Source organism: Buteo buteo, chromosome 24 (genome assembly GCF_964188355.1).
Source record: "Buteo buteo chromosome 24, bButBut1.hap1.1, whole genome shotgun sequence".
NCBI lineage: Eukaryota > Metazoa > Chordata > Aves > Accipitriformes > Accipitridae > Buteo > Buteo buteo.
The window spans coordinates 17,806,406-17,826,294 of NC_134194.1; the positions used below are offsets into that span (position 1 = coordinate 17,806,406).

A 19,889-nucleotide genomic window follows, 5' to 3' on the forward strand; every position below is an offset into this window, starting at 1 on the left:
ACATTAGTAGAGAAAAAACAATCCCTGCCACGACCACCAGTTCTTGAAAGGATTCGTAAATACTCTGCATAGCTTCAGTAACAAGTACTGCACAGAGTGTATTAACACAGTAATATTGGGATACAATAATTCTGATATTGCTTGGTACCCATATTAAACCAGAACAACAATAAACTTACAATCCAACATTTAATAATTTTTGTCATTGGATAGCACCACATGTATGACACTGGATAGTTTCAGTCTCCAGAATAATTTAAATAGTAATTAAATAGCTACACAATAGCTGGAATGTACAAGTTCAGTGCTGCAGTCCATCATACTTCGTAACACACCTACACGATACAGCTTTTATTTAAAAAAAAAATTGGATCATTGCTTCTGATTACAGAAGGCTTTTTAGGTATGACTCAGACTGTTTTCTTTCTGTCGGAACAATGAGAAAACTGATCTTAGAGGTTAAGTGCCCTAATTTTGTGAATAAACTATCCATTCTTAAGGCCATTACAGTAGTCCTTGGTTAATAACCCACACTAAGTGTCCAAATGATCTGGAACTGCTTGCAGGCAACACACTTCTGTCCTCATCCTTATAAAAATAAGAAAAATGACTTGGCAAACTATAGGTGTTAAAAAACACCAACAAAAAACTACCTTTTGCAACTTGTGCAGTGGCTAAATTCCCCACTGAGCAGATTGCTGTTGAAAGTTGTACCTCAGACCTGCAGAAAGCAGCATAATGGACTGAGTAATTCAAGTACTTAGTTTCTTCCAAGGAAATAGATATTTGTCCCAGCCTGCAGGAACTCCTGACTAATTATAGTTTTCAGATTTTATTATATATAAAGGAAATGTTATGTTGGCAGAATAATGTTCTAACAGCACATTTTACACTCCCATGCCCTTCAACTTTGTCCCAAGTTTTATAGTTACTCTTGATGTGCTCCAGATCTCATTCGGTAGTATCATCTGTGCCCTTGTGAAAGACAAAGAGCCTGCAGGAAGAATAAAATAGGTCAAGCGGTTGTACTGGCACAACCTCATGTGCTGGTACACAAACACAGAGCCTACAAAACAAGCAGGAAGAGCTAATGTTTTGATTACAGATGCAGAAATACACCACCATTGGAATAACTAACATGATGGGGAAGCACTTGTAGTCATATGTATGTTTGGTGATGGTTGAATACAGGGTTCTCAGTAAAGACAGGCAAGGAAGAGGAGAGGCTGCCCTTCATGTGAAGGAACAGCTCGAACGTCTGGAGCTCCTGTATGGACTGGGCGAGAGTCCCATCGAGTGTGCAGGTCTAGATCAGAGGAGAGGTCAGGGAAGGTGACATTATGATACGAGTTTGTAACCAACCACCCACTCAGGGTGAAGGAGGGAACGACACTCCTCTTTGAGTAATGGGAGGAAGTCTCCAGATCACAGACCCTGGTTCTTATGAGGAACTTGAATCTCCCTGACATTTGCTGGAAAGGCAGCACAGGGACAGACAAACAAGACAGAAGGTTTCCAAAGACTGTCAGACATAGCTTCCTAAAATAGATGCTAGATGGGCCAACCACAGGTTAAGTTTTCCTGATCTGCTACTCACAAATGATTAAGTGGTTGGGGGTGAGATTTTCAGTAGAATCCTTGGCTTTAGTGATCATGAAACAATAACATTCAAAATGCTGAGGAGTGTGAGGAGGGTAAGTAGCACAGCATAAACCCTGGACTTCAGGAAAGCAGAATTCAGTTTTGCAGAATTCTGAAATTTTTCAGAATTCAGGGGATTGACGGGGACATCCTGTGGGAAGCAGCCTAGAATAACCCTAGCACAAGAACGCTCCATCCAGATACTGAAGAAAATAAGCAGGTATGTCAGAATACCACCTTGGCTAAACAGGCATCTCATGACCGAGCTCCAGTGCAGAAGAGAGGGTATGGTACACAGGAATACAGAAACATTGCCCCAACATTAAGTTGATATTAGGAAAGTCAAAGCTCAGATAAGAGTTGAAACTGGCAAGGGTCATTAAGAAAAGCTTCCAGCAGTACATTAGCTAGAAAAGAATAAGGAAGATATGATGGTTTAGTGACAGACTGAGGTGCTCAATGCCTTCTTAGCATTAAATCTTCACTGACACAGTCTCCCAAGTCTTTGTGTCTAAAGACAAGGTTCAAGGAGGAGAGGAACAGCTAATAGTGGCAGAGGATCAAGTCAAGCATCTCTTAAGAAATCCTGACCCATACAAGGCTGTAGGAACAGATAGGATGCATCTGTTGGTGCAGAGAGATCTGGCTGATAAAGTGCAGCCTTGCTGTGACATTTCTGATACAGGTATATATTACATTTGTCTTCAAAAAAAAGTTGAAAAGAATGATATGGCAATGTGCAGACTAGTCAGCATCAGCCTCATTTTGGTCCCTGGAAAATCAGTGCAAATACTATTGGAAGTGATTTCTGGGCACAAAGAAGAGAAGATGACTGAAAACAGCCAACACATTTACCAAAGTTAAATCATGCTTGACCAACCTGACTGCCTTCTGTGCTGAAACATCTGTGGATTAAAGGAGAACTATGTCCAGTTTTGGGCCCCTCAGTCCAAGAAAGAAGCTAATAAACTTGAGCAAGTCCAGTAAAATACCACTGAAATGATCAAGGGACTTGACTACACACTTATGAAGAGAAAGAAGTACAGTACTACATTGTATTAGCTCAAGCATCATTTTCATTCATATAACAAAAAAACAAAAAAAAACCAAAAAAAAACCAAAAAAAAAACAAAAAAAACACAAACAAAACCAAACAAAAACAAACAAAAACCAAGATTAACAGCTGCATACACAAAAAACTTCATGTTTTATTTATTTCTGTTCAATTCTTGATTTTATTTAACCATTCCTATTTAACTCCTGTAACTGTAGGTCATCTTTCATATGTAACACGCACCAGCTGGCTGGTTCTACGGACATTAGGTGGTTACATCAGCTCATTGCTACTCCAACGTGGACCAAGCAGTTATACAGGTAGAAATTGGACAATATCAAACATTCTTTGGGCCATATTTTCACTCAACTATCAAATGAACAATCTCATCAGGATATGAATAGATATGTGCCTGCACTTCAAGCTTTGTCACTTTTGGACTTCAAAGGTTACCCAAATGAATTCATATTCACTATCTCAAATAGGAATACCTTGTAAATTAATGTAAAATATAACCTGTGATAACTGAACTTCAGAAAAATCTTCTAAGAAATATGAGCTTTCTTCAGAGTTAACATCATTACTACGATTTATGGCAAACACTTATACCTTCCCAAAATTTTAATAATTTCTCCAGTGTGTTTAATTCTAATTTAATGTTAATTGAGGACTTCTAGAACAGAATGCAATAAATGAAGTGTCAAACAAGGTCTGACAGAAATTACTCTTTTTCATGAGATTGTGTTTTGCCCCATCTCTTCTACACACTTCTCTTTTTTTGTTGGTTTTGTTTTTTTTAATTCTATACACAAGCAATCACAACAGGATCGGGGCGGGGGGGGGGGGGACGAACGACACACAACACTGCATATAAACTCCAGCAAAATTCACATTACTTTATTCCATAGAGACAATATCTGATGTTTGCATTTAAGTCTTTCACTTAACTATGTGGTACATGACTGAATATAATACAGTGAAAAAACTGCTATCTGTTTAGGTGCTCTTTACTAATACAGACAACTTGATGTTTAGGACTTGAAATATTTCACCCCTGCTTCTGACTGCTGTAATTCTTGGTGACTTGGGGAAAAAGTTCTACCAATAAACAAACTATTTTAGTGAAGCCTGACGTGAAAATCAAGCCTTGATTTCATCTCCTTGCTCACTTTCAGACATGCACAGACTAGAAATTCTTCCCAGGAGATCTTTTCCTGGAAAGGTAATAGAAGTCTTTGTGTTCAGGGTTTTGTTGTTGTTGTTCAGGGATTTTTTTAATTTAACAAGCATCCAGTTTTGCCAACTCTATATCCCTTCCAAGAAGTACCACGCTGAGCGTACATGTCTACCGTAGCCACTAAGGAGCAGATTAAGCCAAGAAGTTGCAGTAAAAGATGTAGGACAGTTTTAATATGCAAAATGAAATTTTGAAGAAAGTTGTGTAATTACTTGACCAAGTTAGCATCCAGATGTTACAACCACAAGCAATTTTCTTCATTCTCAAGTAGATTCCCACCTTCCCTGCCCCCCCATCCTCCTCCAACTTTTGGTTTTCAACAGTTGACTTGCTGAATTTGAATTGATTTCACAATGTTTGCTAAATGAACACAAAACTCAAGTTTTTCTAAAGAAGACTTGGCACACATATTTGATGTTTCAAGTACTGAAACTACTCATGCTTACAAAACCACTTTGCACTAAGTCTATTATATACCCAAGAACTATGGAAGAACAACCTTGGAAAATATCTACTCTATAAAATAAAGTTCAAGTCCACTGGGAAAAATTCATTTTCAACTTCTAAAACACTTCATAAGAAATTAGATAAAGAACTTCCCAGGCCAAAAAGAACCCAAAAACCAAAAAACCAAATAACCCCCCAAAAATCCATGAAACACTTTTGATTGTTCCTTATCTTTTGCTGCCTTTTCATATGTTATCTATTAAAACTCACAAGTCCAAAGGATCACTGGGCTGTTGATTATACTTTCATATTCTTATCTGAGAAACTTATATCCAGATGTGTTTTCATCTTTCACTCTGAAGAACCAGCCTTTGCCTTATGGCTTTACTTCTCAGTATCTGCTTTCACTTCTGGAAAACAAGTTCTCTTTGCTCAAGAATTTTACTTCCATTATTTATTTCACCACTTTATTGTTGTCTCCAGCTTACCTCCCCACTGCATTTATTTAGGCATTTCAGAAATACACAGTTGCTTCCCTGTACTATTTCCTTACAATGAGTTTTCTTTCTTGCTCCCCAGCTATATTCTTAACACACCATCTCTAACCAGCTCTACCACTTCAAGAGGCTGAGACAGCTAGCCTCTTTTCATCACTCTACAAATATTTCAGAGAAGCTCATGACCCAGAAGTTCCCACCATGCTAAGTGATGCTGTAACCACTGCCACCCTCACCAAGCAAAGATGTTACCTCCAGGTTTTTCCGAAATCAGCATTCCAAAAAAAATGTGCTTAATATAATGCCTTCCCAGTCTAAACAAAACCGTTGCACAGACAAAAGATAAATTTGGAGAAAATCCATAAATTAAGGTCCCACTAAAGTCCAGGCAAAACATGCTTTGTGACTAACAGGAAGGCATGAGGCATTTGAACTGCTTTCAAGTTGCAGCTTTTTCTTGCTAAAATTTCTCAGAGTCATATTTAAAGAATACAACTGTTTTAATTAAAACATTACTGTCTCCATATCTGTGGATGACCAGTACACACATATGCAGTGATTAATTTTAATGGGCTTTATGTCATGTGACCACATTTGTTATATGAGCTTTATACGCTATGTATTATATTCTAAAACAGAGAGAATGAGCAATCAAACCTTTGACAGACAAGGCTTCTGTGCTGTTCACTATTTTCTTATTGTAAGGGGAAGGGGCAGGGGGGAATCATTAATGTAAAGCTAAATTATATTCTTACATAGAGCTCTAAGCAACAACTGAGAATTCTTTGGTCACCCATCTTTGACAAGACATCTTTTACAAAATTCTAGGGAAATGTCTTCCATTTTAGGATGAGCTTTTTGGAATCGCTAAAGAAAAAGTGAAGTTAGGAAATGGAATCTTTTCTACTTTGGGGAAAGTTGTCTGTGAAAAAAGCTTTTCCCAGTCAAGTTTTTGTATTGGTTTTATGTGGCAAGGTTTTGGTAGCGGGGGGGGGGCGGTTACAGGGGCGGCTTCTGTAAGAAGTTGCTGGAAGCTTCCCCTGTGTTCGAGAGAGAGCGAGCCCATACCAGCCGGCTCTAAGACGGACCAGCTGCCGGCCAAGGCTGAGCCAATCAGTGATAGTGGTAACGCCTCTGTGATAACATTTTTAAGAAGGAAAAAAAAGTTGGGAGGGTGAGAAACAGCGGCTGGAGAGAGGAGTGAGAAGATGTAAGAGAAACAAGCCTGCGGACACCAAGGTCAGTGCAGAAGGAGGGGGAGGAGATGCTCCAGGTGCCGGAGCGAAGATTCCCCTGCAGCCCGTGGTGAAGACCCTGGTGAGGCAGGCTGTCCCCCTGCAGCCCAGGGAGGTCCACGGGGGAGCAGATCTCCACCTGCAGCCCGTGGAGGACCCCACGCCGGAGCAGGTGGGTTCCCGAAGGAGGCTGTGACCCCGTGGGAACCCCACGCTGGAGCAGGTTCCTGGCAGGACCTGTGGATCTGCGGAGAGAGGAGCCCACGGAGCAGGTTTTCTGGCAGGACTTGTGACCCCGTGGGGGACCCGTGCTGGAGCAGTGTGCTCCTGAAGGACTGCACACCGTGGAAAGGACCCACGCTGGAGCAGTTCGTGAAGAACTGCAGCCTGTGGGAATGGCCCAGTTTGGAGAAGTTCGTGGAGGACTGTCTCCCGTGGGTGGGACCCCACACTGGAGCAGGGGAAGAGTGTGATGAGGCCTCACCCTGAGGAGGTGAAGCGGCAGAAAATAACGTGTGATGACCGTAAACCCCATCCCTGTCCCCCTGTGCCGCTGGGGGGGCTTGGTGGAGAAATCCAGGAGTGAAGTTGTGCCCAGGAAGAAGGGAGGGGTGGTGGGAAGGTGTTCTGAGATTTCGTTTTATTTCTCATTACCTTACTCTGGCTGATTTGTAATAAATTGAGCTAATTTTCCCTAAGCTGAGTCTGTTTTGCCCGTGACGGTAATTAGTGAATGATCTCTCCTGTCCTTATCTCGACCCACAAGCTTTTTGTTATATTTTTCTCTCCCTTGTCCAGCTGAGGATGGGGGAGTGATAGAACGGCTTTGGTGGGCACCCGGCGTTCAGCCAGGGTTAACCCATCACAGGTCATTATTACATAATATATGAAACTAGATCTACTACTAAAGCTAATAACCATTTTTGCCAGACAGACAACCAAATACATCTTCAACTTTAAAAGCTGCTAAAATATCTGAAGAGCAGCTCATTATTCACCAGTGCATACCCAGAGAAAATGTCAGTGCAAACAATACAGTAGGACAGTTTGGCTGAACTGACTTAAAACATTTGGTTTTACAATGACCTGAGAAAGTGCGTAAAGCTCACAACTCACTGTCTGTATGTTTTGAAACTGTCAAGGTTATTTATTTGGGTGCCATAACAACACACACCAATAATACCTTACAATCTACTAATACATTTATGTGGTACAAGTTAAATAACACATTCATTACCAGCCACAGGAATAGAGGAAAAGACCAACTGAAAAAACAAGGATTAACAAATAGTCCTCTAACTATTAGTATGCACAAGAATGCACCTATGCCTCTGCTTTCAGCATGTTATTTCCGTAATAGTTAAATGCTTATCTTTTGAAACATTTCATGAGAATGTTCACTCACATACTAATCCCCTCCACACCACCGCCCCCCCCCCCCCCCGGCCTCCAGTCAAGCAGCCAACCTTGACAGAAAAGAGTTTGGAGCCAGACATTAAAAACTGCATTTTATTGTGCTGTGATTTTGGAGATCAGAACCTCAGATTCACTAATACGAAGTTTATTATCATCTCTGTTATCATGCCTAGTAGCACCCTTACTCAAGATTTGTTCATGTTAAGCATTGTACAACCAAAGGAGTCCCAAAGAGCTTTTCACAAAGACAAAAAGAGCAAAGGGATGAAGACAAGCAGATGAAACAATACTGACCAGTACAGCAGGCACCATACTCAACTCTAACGTAGCCCAACTTGCATTACATATTTTCAACTGATATCATGAAAATTACAGTAAATTTTAAATTTTGCAAAGTGATCTTTCCTTTTTTTTAAATGAGGACAGTTCCTCCCAAGCAAAAGCATCAAAACAGAAGGAAAAAAAAAAAAAATCTATCAGAAACGGAGTTCATCACCATCTCCCCCCACCTTCTACAAGCATGTTCACAGGCTGTTAAAATGGGTTACTGATTTCCAAATCATTAACCTCCAGAGCAGTTTATACCTCCACCTACATGGAGCCCTGGTTGAAACAGAACCACCAATCTTCTGTCTACATAGACAGGAATGACGGCACACAGAGAAAACATTCTGAAAAATTGCAGGCAACTGATTTGTCTTGTTCTTTTGGGTGATTGCCTCTATGTACAGTCACAGCATAATGTCACTACAGTATCCCCACACAAGAGAAGAGGTTAAAGTCTCTCCAATTAAACTTCCAAATATAGCATCACTGCTAAAAGCCTTGCACCTCAAACTGGGATGAACACAGGCCCACAGAGCAGCCAGCAAGGTATCAATGATAAGAACACTATCTCCCAAAATTCTCAGTGTGCTTGGACTCTAAATACATTTAATAGGTGTTGGAGGGTCTTCATTAGTAACCTGATACTACTTCCACAACGTTGATTCTTCACCATGTAACTGAAGTAGGAAGGCAGTCATACCAACCTCTCTGCAGGAAGCATAGAGGGCTCTCCTAGTAAGTCCCTTTGACCTAAGAAGTTAAGAATCATTTCTGCAACAGTATTGCAATTTCAGGAAAGCATAGGTAAAAGTGAGTTGGTGAGCAATACAAATTCTGAAATCAATTTAAACATAAATTTCAGGTAGGTTTTGCAGATTATTTGATGAAAAGTCAAGACAAGACCAGCTTTAAAACACTGAGTTTTCCTCCTCATTTTAACTGAACTGATGTTTATTGAAAATGCTCCCTTCATCACTGGCAGAAAAGGAAAGAATATAGCCATTGGCTAAAATGATTTCCACCTGAGGGACAAAATTAAATTAAGGTCTCAGAAAAAGAAGCAACTCACAGATAGAAAGGTAAAATTTGATTAAAAGCTCCAGAAACCTATCAATCATAGGATTAAAAACATATATTGCAACTAAACAGATGGTGTAAAACCGAAATACAAGACAAATTTATTCTCACAAAGACAACTGGCAGACAAGATTCAGCTGGGGTAAAAAAAAAAAAAAGAAAGAAAGAAAGAAAAATGCTGAAAATAAGTGGCAGAGGTAAGAATCAGCCTCTTAAACTCTCTTTTCTACAGAGATGGCCCTCAACTCATCTGAAATTTACTCCGAGTACAAGACCATAGATCTGTTCCCCTTATGTAAATAGGCAGATAAATCTTTTGTGTATTTAGTACCATTAGAAAGGACTGTCAGTTGCTGACAAGGTCATTTCTCAATGGGGAAGAAGTAGTTCTTGCCATTGATAAGAGCAAGATCTTAAATGATACATCTGACTGGACAACATAGAAAACAGATTTTAAAATAGACAGAACATTACGGATCTCTGGAAAAAAGACTAAAAATACTGAAAACAGAATAGCTTGGGCCATGTTGCAATCAGAACATTACTAGAACCCAGCCCTTTCTTAACCTGAAAATTACTTAAAAAAAAACAAGTCAAACTGATATAGCCTTACACTGGCAAGCAAAACCTCTTAATGAACATAAAAGGGATGGGAGTGACAACAGCAGCCCCAAGCCAAAACCCATATAATATTATAACAACGCACTCAACAAGAGCTAACAGAAACTCCCTGTCACCCAAGGAGCAGAAAGCAGCCAAGGATAGGAGGCACATTCTACCAGCCTATCTCAAAGACTTTACTAGAGGGCAGGGCACAAAATTTACCTCTATCGTGATAATATTTTCTGAACACCACTGCTCATCTATACATCCCTGTAATAGGACCATAGGGATAGGCAATCAGCTGAAGAAATCCTTGCCACACATTACTTCTAGTCATTTTTCATTACATCACCAACACGATTTTTCTTCGAAAAGCTTTGCCATTTGAAGTTCACTTCAGCTTTTCTCCCCAGAGTTACCTTGACTCCTTCCTTCCTTCCTCACCTAAAGTTAGAATCTTGCTTTGTCTGAACTTGAAGAGGACAAACAACACTGCTTTGTCTTGCAGGAGCGAAAAATAAGCCAAATGGGAAAAGAGAAGCCCCTTTCGGGAGCTGTGGAACTGCAAGACAGAGGATGTGCATGTTGATTCCTACAGCTGCCATCATCAAGCCTCCAACAGAAAGTTGGCTCTACATAAAACTAATAAATGATCTGCCAGTGCTGAAGAAGTATACTTGCTCACAGTCACACTTTCTCCCCAGGCATAGAAGATCAGCCAGTATTGAAAGGGGTTTCAATACTGAGCCACAGAAATTCTTTACCTGACCCAGTATCTGTCTGTAGTTGCAGAGAGCAAACAGGTGAAAGAACTAAGAGGTACCACATTACTCATGAAAAACATCCCACAACCTCTTCCTGAGGTTAACACAACATTTGAGATAATTCAGTAGTTGTAGTATTCTAAGACACAGTGAAGCTCACATCAAGACCGAAGCCCAGCAGCAGACCTGCATTTTATATAAGGCATTTGAGTGCTTCAGGTTAACTTAGAAAGGAAGACTCATCCCTTTAATCACAAAGGGTTTGCTACAGTGTACTACCTCATAAGGCTGGAGGCACTTCTGAAGGCAAAAGAAGCTCCAGAACTTGCAAGCTCACGATCATTCTGAATTGGAAAGAGCTAGTTATGTTACTTCAGTAACAAGGCTTAGTTATATTTTTGTAGGTTCAAATTTAGAGGAAGAGAGGCAAGTAAAGAAAAAAAAAAAATAAAGGAAATCAGGAATTACTGAGGAGTGGGGGGGGAAGTTATTTACATCTTAGATATATTTTTAAAAAATCCACAAATTAAATTATTTCATTTGCTTGAAAAATTACTTGAGGGGTCAGCTGCAGTCCTCAGCCAAAGGTGAAAAAGAGCTCAATTCAAGTTCAGTCTTTGGAAAATTTATCTGAACATTACACCATCCTTAGCAGGTGTAATATATGGAAAACAAAGAGTAACACAGTTGTGACTAGGAAAGGATCCTGACACATTTCAGCTTTGAACTCAAAGCAAAACAGTTTTCCGTTAATTTCTAATGAATCAAGTGTAAGCCAACTACAGTACTAACCAATGGCTTCTGTTCCCCATCTTTGTTCAGGAATAATTAAATCTTCTAATCAAGGAAGAATGGATCCCACTAGACCACCACCAGAAAAAAAGCTAAGCATTTTAAAAGATCAGCTGCAGCAACAGGCAGCCAAGGGAAACCAAGCACTGTGGGCACCGCAAGAACTACATCAAGAATTCTAGAAAAATCAAGCTTCAAGTCATTTGAGCTATTAGTTCCTGGGAGGGAGCACATCCTGATTTAAGTCTTCTGAACAGTCTCTCCAGTAAACAACCTCACTTCTTAACATACAATGGCTGAAACTTACTCACTGAATATCCTTACTAGAGCCAAGTTCTTTTCCCCTATCAACCTTATAACTTTTCAAGCACCTTGTGAGATTTCTGTGGGAAAACCATTTTCTTTCTGCTCTGTGGAAGCTGAGGAATAGCTTAGACAGTACTGAAATGCAGACAACAAATCATATCAGATGTTAAAGTCTGTGCAGGACAGGTTATTTTTGTTTTAAACATAACTAGAAATGCTTGAACTAAAAAAAAAAAAAAAAATTAAAAAAAAACTTAAAATAATGCTTGGCAGCGATGTTCCAAAAGATTACTGATAGTACTCACTATGAAGGTCAAATGACTTCACAGCAATCAACTTAGAAGTTGCAGACAGTGTACAACAAGGATTTTATAGATTACTGTATGAATGGAGTATTAGGATTTACTTAGTTCTGGCCTCACAATCCATCTATACAGGTAAGTTATACCACCTTTGATACACACTTCCTCAAACTCATAAACACACAAATTCCAGGGGAAAAAACGCAATACTAAACATCTATATTTTAGGACTTCCTAAAAGACAACAGCTGTTCTTTAGAGGAGCAACTTTACTTTCACATAATTCTTTTGCATGAATCAATACTCAGCTGAAAAAGTAAGAAGATGAAAAAAGTGAATAGTCTCAGAGCAACTCATTAAGAAATTCTGCAGTAAGTAGCCTGGTCTCTTTGATCTCAGAATCTAATCCAAATTTGTGCAAATACAAACAACGTGACAACAGCCACTATTTGCTTCTGTAGCTACCAAATTACGATAGCTAATTTCATTCTCCTTCCTGTTTCCATCACTTCAAAACGAGGCAACAAATTTAATAGTGCAAGACTCTGATCCTATACAAGTGCATGTCAACATCCAGTCAAGCACAAGTAGTCAGCGTTAAGTTAGTAAAGGGAAGTATCCAAATTAAACTAAGCCACTCAGTCAAGTTTTCCCAGGATCAGTACCTCCGAGAGCAAGCTCTTCGAAGCCAAAGCTGTGGATGTCTACTTACTGACACATGACTGGGGGGGGGGGGGGGCAGGCAGAGGCTCCATGCAAGGTTTTGGAGACTATTACTTAAATGAGTGGCAATCCCTAGTGGGAAGAATTCTAGAAAAACAGAAAGTCAATGTAGGAGTCAGTATAATTATATTTCCGTGTGTTTAACATTGCGTTCTGCAGTGCATTCAAGACAGGAGCTTAGATTTAATTTGGAGACAAAATTGAGGAAGTTGAAGACTTATTACAAGCCAGTGCAACTTCAGCAGCTACATGCACCTAGGCCAAAAACACCATAATAATATATTTGTATAACAGAAACCCCAGACCACATAAAAAACTCCAGAGTAAGCAGATGACTAAGCTTCTAAATTGCACCTAAATGTGGACACACTCAATTTAGCTACTCAGACAAAGCACAGAACAGATTAGTCTTGCAAGCTTTATCAATTTAGCAAGGTAAAGAATCCTTCAAAGTAAAAGACAAAACAAAACAGCAATTAACATAGGAGAGCTATCAATTAAACAAGATTCGAAGCCACCAAGTATAAATTCATCATGAACTCAAACGTGGCTAAATTCTCCAAAGAAACTTTTATACATACATAATGTGCTGCTAACAGACAGGGAGATAACTAGATATGAATGGAAGGAAAAACACAAAGGCTCATGCTTCATAATCAAACAGAAAGCAGATATTGACCCAGAAGACTCCTGAGCAGCTTCTTCATATCACTTGTTCCTTTCAGAGCTGAAGAATACAACTGCCAAGCAGGTGGCTTTGATCTGCTCACTGCATTTACACATCATCTCAAACTAAACTTGACTATCAGCATTATTAAGTGTTATAAAAAGCCACATGTATAATATTTTACATATTGTAGAAAACATTTCCACTGAAGAACCTTTCATAAATAGAGAATCACATATAACAACTGAAGCGCTGCTAAGCAAACTCTGATTAGAGGAGTTTGATGAAGCAATCCTAAGGAACTTTTCAGAAAGGTAAAAGATTCAATACTTTTATGGAGGTATTTACATATTCTTAATTTCTAAGCCCTAACTTCTGCTTCCTTTATTAGCACAAAACATCTTATCAGTTTTTAAGCATAGCTTAAATAAAAGAATCGCTGTGTCCATCCTCAAAAGTTGACTATTAAATTATTAGTTTTCTCCACAACACAAAACCTCTATAAACTTCTTTTTTTTGTTAGGATGTTAAGTTACTTCACAAAGGTGGAATGGATCAGTAAATACTAACGACAAGCCACAAAGTCAGCTATATCATCCTGCTCATGTACAAAGTCCTCTGTGGAGCATCACGTCTTGCAATTTGGGGAAATGTCTTAGACCTAATTTCACATGTCTCTTCCTGTGTGCAATAATGGCTATTCTGAGGGTTCCTTCTCTAGAGCAAAGGTAAATGGAAGTTACTCCTGGAAGCGACAAATATTTGTTTCAACACTTATTTTCTCCAGACTGAATAATTTCTTTGTGCAGTAGTATACAACACTCACCTCTTTTTAGCTCTTCACAAAACTTAACTGAGCAAAAGCTTCAATCTATACCACACAATTAAAAGACTATCATAGAATGTAATAACAAGGTAAACTGCAACACAAACCTAGTACTACTTGCTATATTTGTAAAGCTACTATTAAAGATGAATCCATGTACAAAAAAGTTTAAGATAGTTTTACAACTCTGTTTCTGTGATCACTGCTTAATCTGTGAATTCCCCTCAAGACAGAAATCACAGGTACAACTCTTTACAAAGACTACACCTTCAAAGCATTCAAAAAAAAAAAAAAAGAAGAAAGCACTCATCACTTTTCTCATGAAGAATCAATAATCAAGGCTCTGGCGATGCCCATTTCTTGAGGTATCAGGAGACGATCACTAGTTCATTTAATAGAACTACAGAGGTTTCCCATTTTTTCCTTAATGTTATATTTTCAGATTTCCTGGGGTTTCATATTAACACAAATTTAAATAATATTTAACTTGGCTTCACTAACCCAAACAATCTGTAACATTTGTACAAACATAACTCAAAGCTTAGCGGCAAACTATTTTAAGTGGTGCCATTAGATGTCTTATTAATTAAAGCAAAAAGTTTCCAACTTGAACAGGTATGCAGAATTTTTAGCTCAAGAGAATGCAGAAAGAAGTGAAGACCTTTTTATAGCATAACTCTAAAAAGCCACTTGGTATGTGGCCATCAAGAAACTTGTTAAAATTATTTTCCCAACACATAAACATTTCTCTGAGATTAAAAATATCTTTGTCATTTCAGATATAATCATTTGGTTTTATTTACAAGTTAAACTAGTTAAAGACTACACATCAACGCAGTGTTATGTCATAAATAGTTACAGGTTGCTGTGGACCACTGAGAAAAATGAGATACTCCGATATATCTAGTGGCTGACTGATATTTCACCTATGAGCAGAATTTAGACTCAGAGAAATATAAAGTCTTTTTCTCTCTCTACTGCTTACATTAGAGAATTCAAGTTAATGCAATTAATGGAAGTCTAGATTTGAAAGAATTGATACAAGCTTTAAAGCACAGTTGTAACGAAGATGACAGTGAACACTGTAAAAACAGCAAAAGGCTCATGATGGACTAGCAATAAAAAGTGAAGACTATTTAAAAACATGGAATACTATGTTACTACACGATCCTCTGTACGCTATTTCCACAAGATTTCAGCCACTGAATGTTCCAATAATACACTATTTTAAAAAAGCAAACCAAACAAACAAAACATCCAACACAGCTACATTTCATATTTATCAGTAGTGTATCTGTGAGGTTAAATACTCAAACCGAATATTGTGAAATAGCTACCATTGTTCTTCCTTCAGCCATTAATCTAAACTTTAAATCTGTAAATAACACCAAAAATTATCAGGACCAAGAGCACAGTGATTACACCCTCTTTCATTCTTTTTAACACTTAACAACATACCAAGGCCAAGGCACATACTCTTTTGGCTTAGCTTCTTACAAAAGGCAAGGAAAGTTAAGATCTCTATGAAGTACATTCCCACAAATGAAACACAGTAACCAAATCAATTCAGTCCCCCTAAAACTTAGACAAAATCAAATCACCATTTTTAAATTATTCTCAGGTGGCCAACCAACCTTGCATTTGTGAATCATTTTAACCTGAAATTTGTAAGTTCAATTCTAGCTTTTGACTCTTAAAACCACGCAAACACAATGAAGCACACAAAACATTTGGGTTATCACACATACTTACTCTGACTGGCTTTGTATACTACTTTGGTGGCAGTTTGTTGTGGGGTTTGTTGTTTTGGGGTTAGGGTTTTTTTGTCTCTAATCTGCCAGGTTGCTGCCCATCAGTTTTAGGGAGTACACAATTTTGTGCACAGAAGTTAAGCTTTCTAGAAAACTGACATCTGAAAACTATTGTTCACACAGCTGGCGTTAAAAGGAAGGCTGATACGGCCACAAAACATTAAAGATGGTAGAATAGTGTATTAAGAAATCTGCATATTGCTATCATTTAAGAACTCTCAGCACTATAAAAGGCATTTAGAAACATTCAAAAATGCTATAAGATTTCATTCTGGGACAGAACTTAGCCTTTAAGAGGACTCTATGCACAAAAACTTTGTTTGCTGAGTAACTTCATCCAGCTTTCCTTCTTGGAGGAAATATTGCTTGAGAGTTTGACGTTTCCCCAACTCTACGACACAGAAGGGTACAAAATAGGAAGTCTGGCTATACAATCTACAGCATTTTCTTACAGGTTCAGAAACATTTTAAATTATCAGCTAATCGACATAAGGCACAACTAACTGCACTTTCCCGAGGTCATTCATGGAGCCCAGCACAGAGCCGTGCTGAAGCTCTGTTTAACATTCCACTCTGGACATCTTCATATCTAGCACCGGCCATTCTCTGAAATATGCCATATGCTATGCATTAAGCAACGTCAGAGATGCCGTCCTCTGCACCAAGCAAGTGCCAGAACTGTATCAGAGAACTGAAGTCTGCTTTCAGCTTTCTCCTTAGAAACTTAAGTAAAAAGAATCAACTAAAAAACTCATGAGAACATATGATACAGAAGATTTACTATGAACACATTCATTACATTCTCCCGTACTGAGGTTGGAAACACTCTGCAACATTACACTGCTGTCATAAACTCTGAAGTAGATTAAAAATTAAATAACCAGCTTCCCCACAGCAGTTTAAGACAGAAATTAGACACTGCTTTAATACGACTTCTTATCCATTTGAATTAGTTTATGGCAGTCATGGATTTTTTCCATGGCGATGAAGTCACCATGCTGAGAAAGTAAGGAGAAACTGCTACCAGCCACCAGGTGAAAACATCCAAGTTTCTAATTGCATATTAAATTGGTGTTTGCATTGACACTCCAGGTAGAGCTCTAAACTCCATTACAAACAAGTCACTGCAAAACCCAATCAGATGGTAACTGAAACCACCAAAAAAATGTGAAACTCTGAAACCGATTGATTTTTTTCTTTTTTCTTTTTTACAGCAGGAACAGCAGCAAGATAGCTGTAAGTTCTGAAAAGCTCCTCCCCTTCCCTCCTGAAAACATTAATCCATGTTTGATTATTGAAACTGCTGTTAGGATGTACTCTGCACTGATAGGCAGGTGTTGAGAAACTCATCCCAGGTGCTTCTACAAGTACTTGAGGAGCCCTTAACGGTTTTTACTTACAGTCTCTCCGCATTCCTGGGAATATCCCTCGGTACAGTTTTGAGTCCTAGTCCGTGACAATCCACGTTGGAAGCAATACATGTACATTTATGCGGGCATCCTCCAACGGGCATCCAACTCACGGAGCTCCAAAAGCTCAAGATCATTCCAAGGCACAGAAACGCACATCTTCCACCAGACAACATGGTTTCTTGATCGCTTCAGTGGGTATAAAAGTGCGTGCGAGCAGCCGGCCCTTAAAGATGAAATGCCTCTAAGAAGAAAGGGAAAAGAAAACAAGAGGCTCTTAGTACAGCCCAAGGGAACCCACCGCTGCCATCATCGCCGGAGCACCAGCAAACCTTCAAAGGCGCCCGAAAAGGTTACGTTAGGTGGAAGAAGGTGGGGAATTGCCTTTCGGGCTCAGGTTTCTTTCTGCTATCTGCGAACGGCACCAGAAGGCAGATAGTTTAACAGAGCTTCAGCCAGAGGCGTCCTCAGATGAAAGAGAAACCGGGAGCGGAGGCAAACGCACGCCAAACATCCGTCAGAAGCGGCGGCAATCCCCGCAGCAGCCTCCTCCGCTCCGCATCGCCCCACCTGGGCCGGGCAGGTAACCCGCGGAGGAGGTGACGGGCGATTCAAAGCGGCCCCGCCGCCGGCTCCTCAGGCGCTCGCTCGCTCCCTCCCTCCTCCCGCCGCTCGGCTGCCGCTGCCGCCGCGGGCCCGCACCCCCGCGCTGGCGGCCGGCGGAGCCGGGACCGGGAGGCGGCGAGGGGAGGCGGAGGGGGCGGAGGCGGCGGCGGTGCTCCCACCCGCTGCTGCGCTCGCCGCCCGCCCGCTCTCCATTCACTGTGCATGGCAGCCGGGCGAGCGCCCGCGGCACGGTGCCACCCCTCCCCCCTCCCAAAATATCACCCGCAGCGCCCATTGGCTGCGGCCGCCCTGACGTCACCCAACTGCTGAACTTTCGGAGCGGAGCGGAGGGAGGGTGAAAGTTTGGGGGCCGCGCCGGCCCCGGCCGCAGGGAGCGGGGCTCGGCGGCACCCCCGCGGCACCCCTCGGGCACCCCCCCCGGCACCCCGCGCCCCTTCCCCGCCCGGCGCCGCGGTCCCCGGCGGCGGGGCGAGCCGCCCCCTCCCCCGGTTCGGGTTTCGGAAAGGAATGTGCGGGCCCGCGGCACGGGAACCGCCGCCCGGCGCTCCGGCGCTGCGTGACACGCTCTCAAGTTTCCCCTCGGAGGGGAATTCGCCGCCTTTTGTCTGCCGCGTTTCCACTCCCCGAGTACCCTCTGGCGGCCGGAGGAGGACGTTCACCCGCCCGCCGGGGAAGGACGGGGCGGCCTCGCCCGCCGGCCCGCTCCGAGCCCCGGCCGCGGGGGTCGGAGGGGGCCGGGGCGGCCCCGAGCGGCTCCCCGCCGCCGTACCTCCGCGGCGGCGGGGCCGCGCTCCCAGCTCCGCAGGGCAAGGCCTGAGCCGGACTTGGGCGACCTTTTCTGGAAAGGAGCCCGGGCGGGCCGCCTTCGCGGGCTAACGCCGTCCTGAGCCGATGTAGTTAGAGGCTCGGAACGTTCTACCTGAAGCGTACGGAAAAAGCACCAAGAACACCGCGGCACACCCCGAAAACGTGGCGGCGCCGAGAGATTACTCGGAAAACCGCGAGTCCTCGGAGACACACGAGAAGGCGTCTCTTTAAGGTAAGTCTTAGCCCGTTAACAGCAAGGTTCTCCCTGTAGTACACCACACACCTACGGTGACCTCCTGACCCAAAATAAAGCTGGCGTATGCACATCATGAAAACCCATCTCTTTCAAAATACCGAGTCCCTTATTCTGCACGCTTAAAAAGAAGGCACGTTTACGCATAACATACTTGGGAACACAGACAATACCTTCTTCATCTACATCACAAACTCTTGGGCCATGACTATGGAGTCTAGGCTCTGTTCCTGCAGGTAGGGAAAAGTTTTCCTTTTCACCATTCAACAAGGATCATGCCCAGCGTTACCACAAAACCCCCACAACCCCTCCAAAGATTTGGTAAGGATAAGTTACGTTAGGACTCAAGTTCTCAGATTGTGCTCAAAATGTGTTCTCAGCTTTCCTCCACAAACAAAAAAATTTAGTATTTTAAGTGGAGGGCTTGTAGGAAAAAAAAACACTGTAAGATGTTCACCATAAGATAACGGACACAGCATTCCAGTGTGCAGTAGCACATCTTAAACACCTGTTTATTTCTGGCAACAGTTGCTTCATGCTTTCATTACTGAAATTTGTAATTACCTGCGGCATTCCTGCCCACCTTGATAGTTGTTTTTTCCCAAACCAGTGAAACGTCCCCCTTTACAGCCAGCAAAGCATTTCCTTGTCTACTGACCTCCCTAACAAGCTAAGACTTGGCACTCTAGAGCATTTCCCTGTGGAGAGAAATTTGCCAAAGAGCACATGCAAGACCACAAGTTAACCTTCACCTCTCCTGGTCTTTGTCTGAAAAAGCAATGAAGTGATTTTTCTCATTTTATAGCAAACTATTTACAGGATAAATTTCCTTTTTACATAGAAACCATTTTGATCAAGCCTTAAGATTGAACCACTTACATGACTAGACTCAAAGCTCAATTAAGTGGTCCTTATATAGCAGTATCCAACGCAAGAAAGCTCAGTGACAAATGACACGAGGTTTGAAAATGCACAGAGAGACTCAGCTGTCACCCCTTTAAGTGGCTGCTTTATGCTGCTTCAGAAAAGATTAGAAAACACTATTCTCCCACCTCTCCCAAATCTACA

At 41.3% G+C, this 19,889-nt stretch overlaps 1 protein-coding gene across 2 annotated transcripts in view; it reads right to left on the reverse strand.

Moving 5' to 3' along the window:
* The window catches only part of SLIT3 (slit guidance ligand 3), a 537,089-nt gene extending 519,155 nt beyond the window's left edge, over positions 1–17,934 (reverse strand). The window contains exons 1-2 of one of the 2 annotated variants that reach the window (XM_075056287.1): positions 17,705–17,934; positions 17,126–17,376 (exon numbers count right to left, since the gene is read on the reverse strand). In XM_075056287.1, coding sequence (XP_074912388.1) covers positions 17,126–17,310 — 185 coding nt within the window. In that variant the 5' untranslated portion in view covers positions 17,311–17,376; positions 17,705–17,934. Of the gene's footprint in view, positions 1–17,125; positions 17,379–17,466 lie in introns of both variants that reach the window. The other variant, XM_075056286.1, reaches the window with a different exon arrangement.
* Between the last annotated feature and the right edge of the window lie 1,955 nt (positions 17,935–19,889).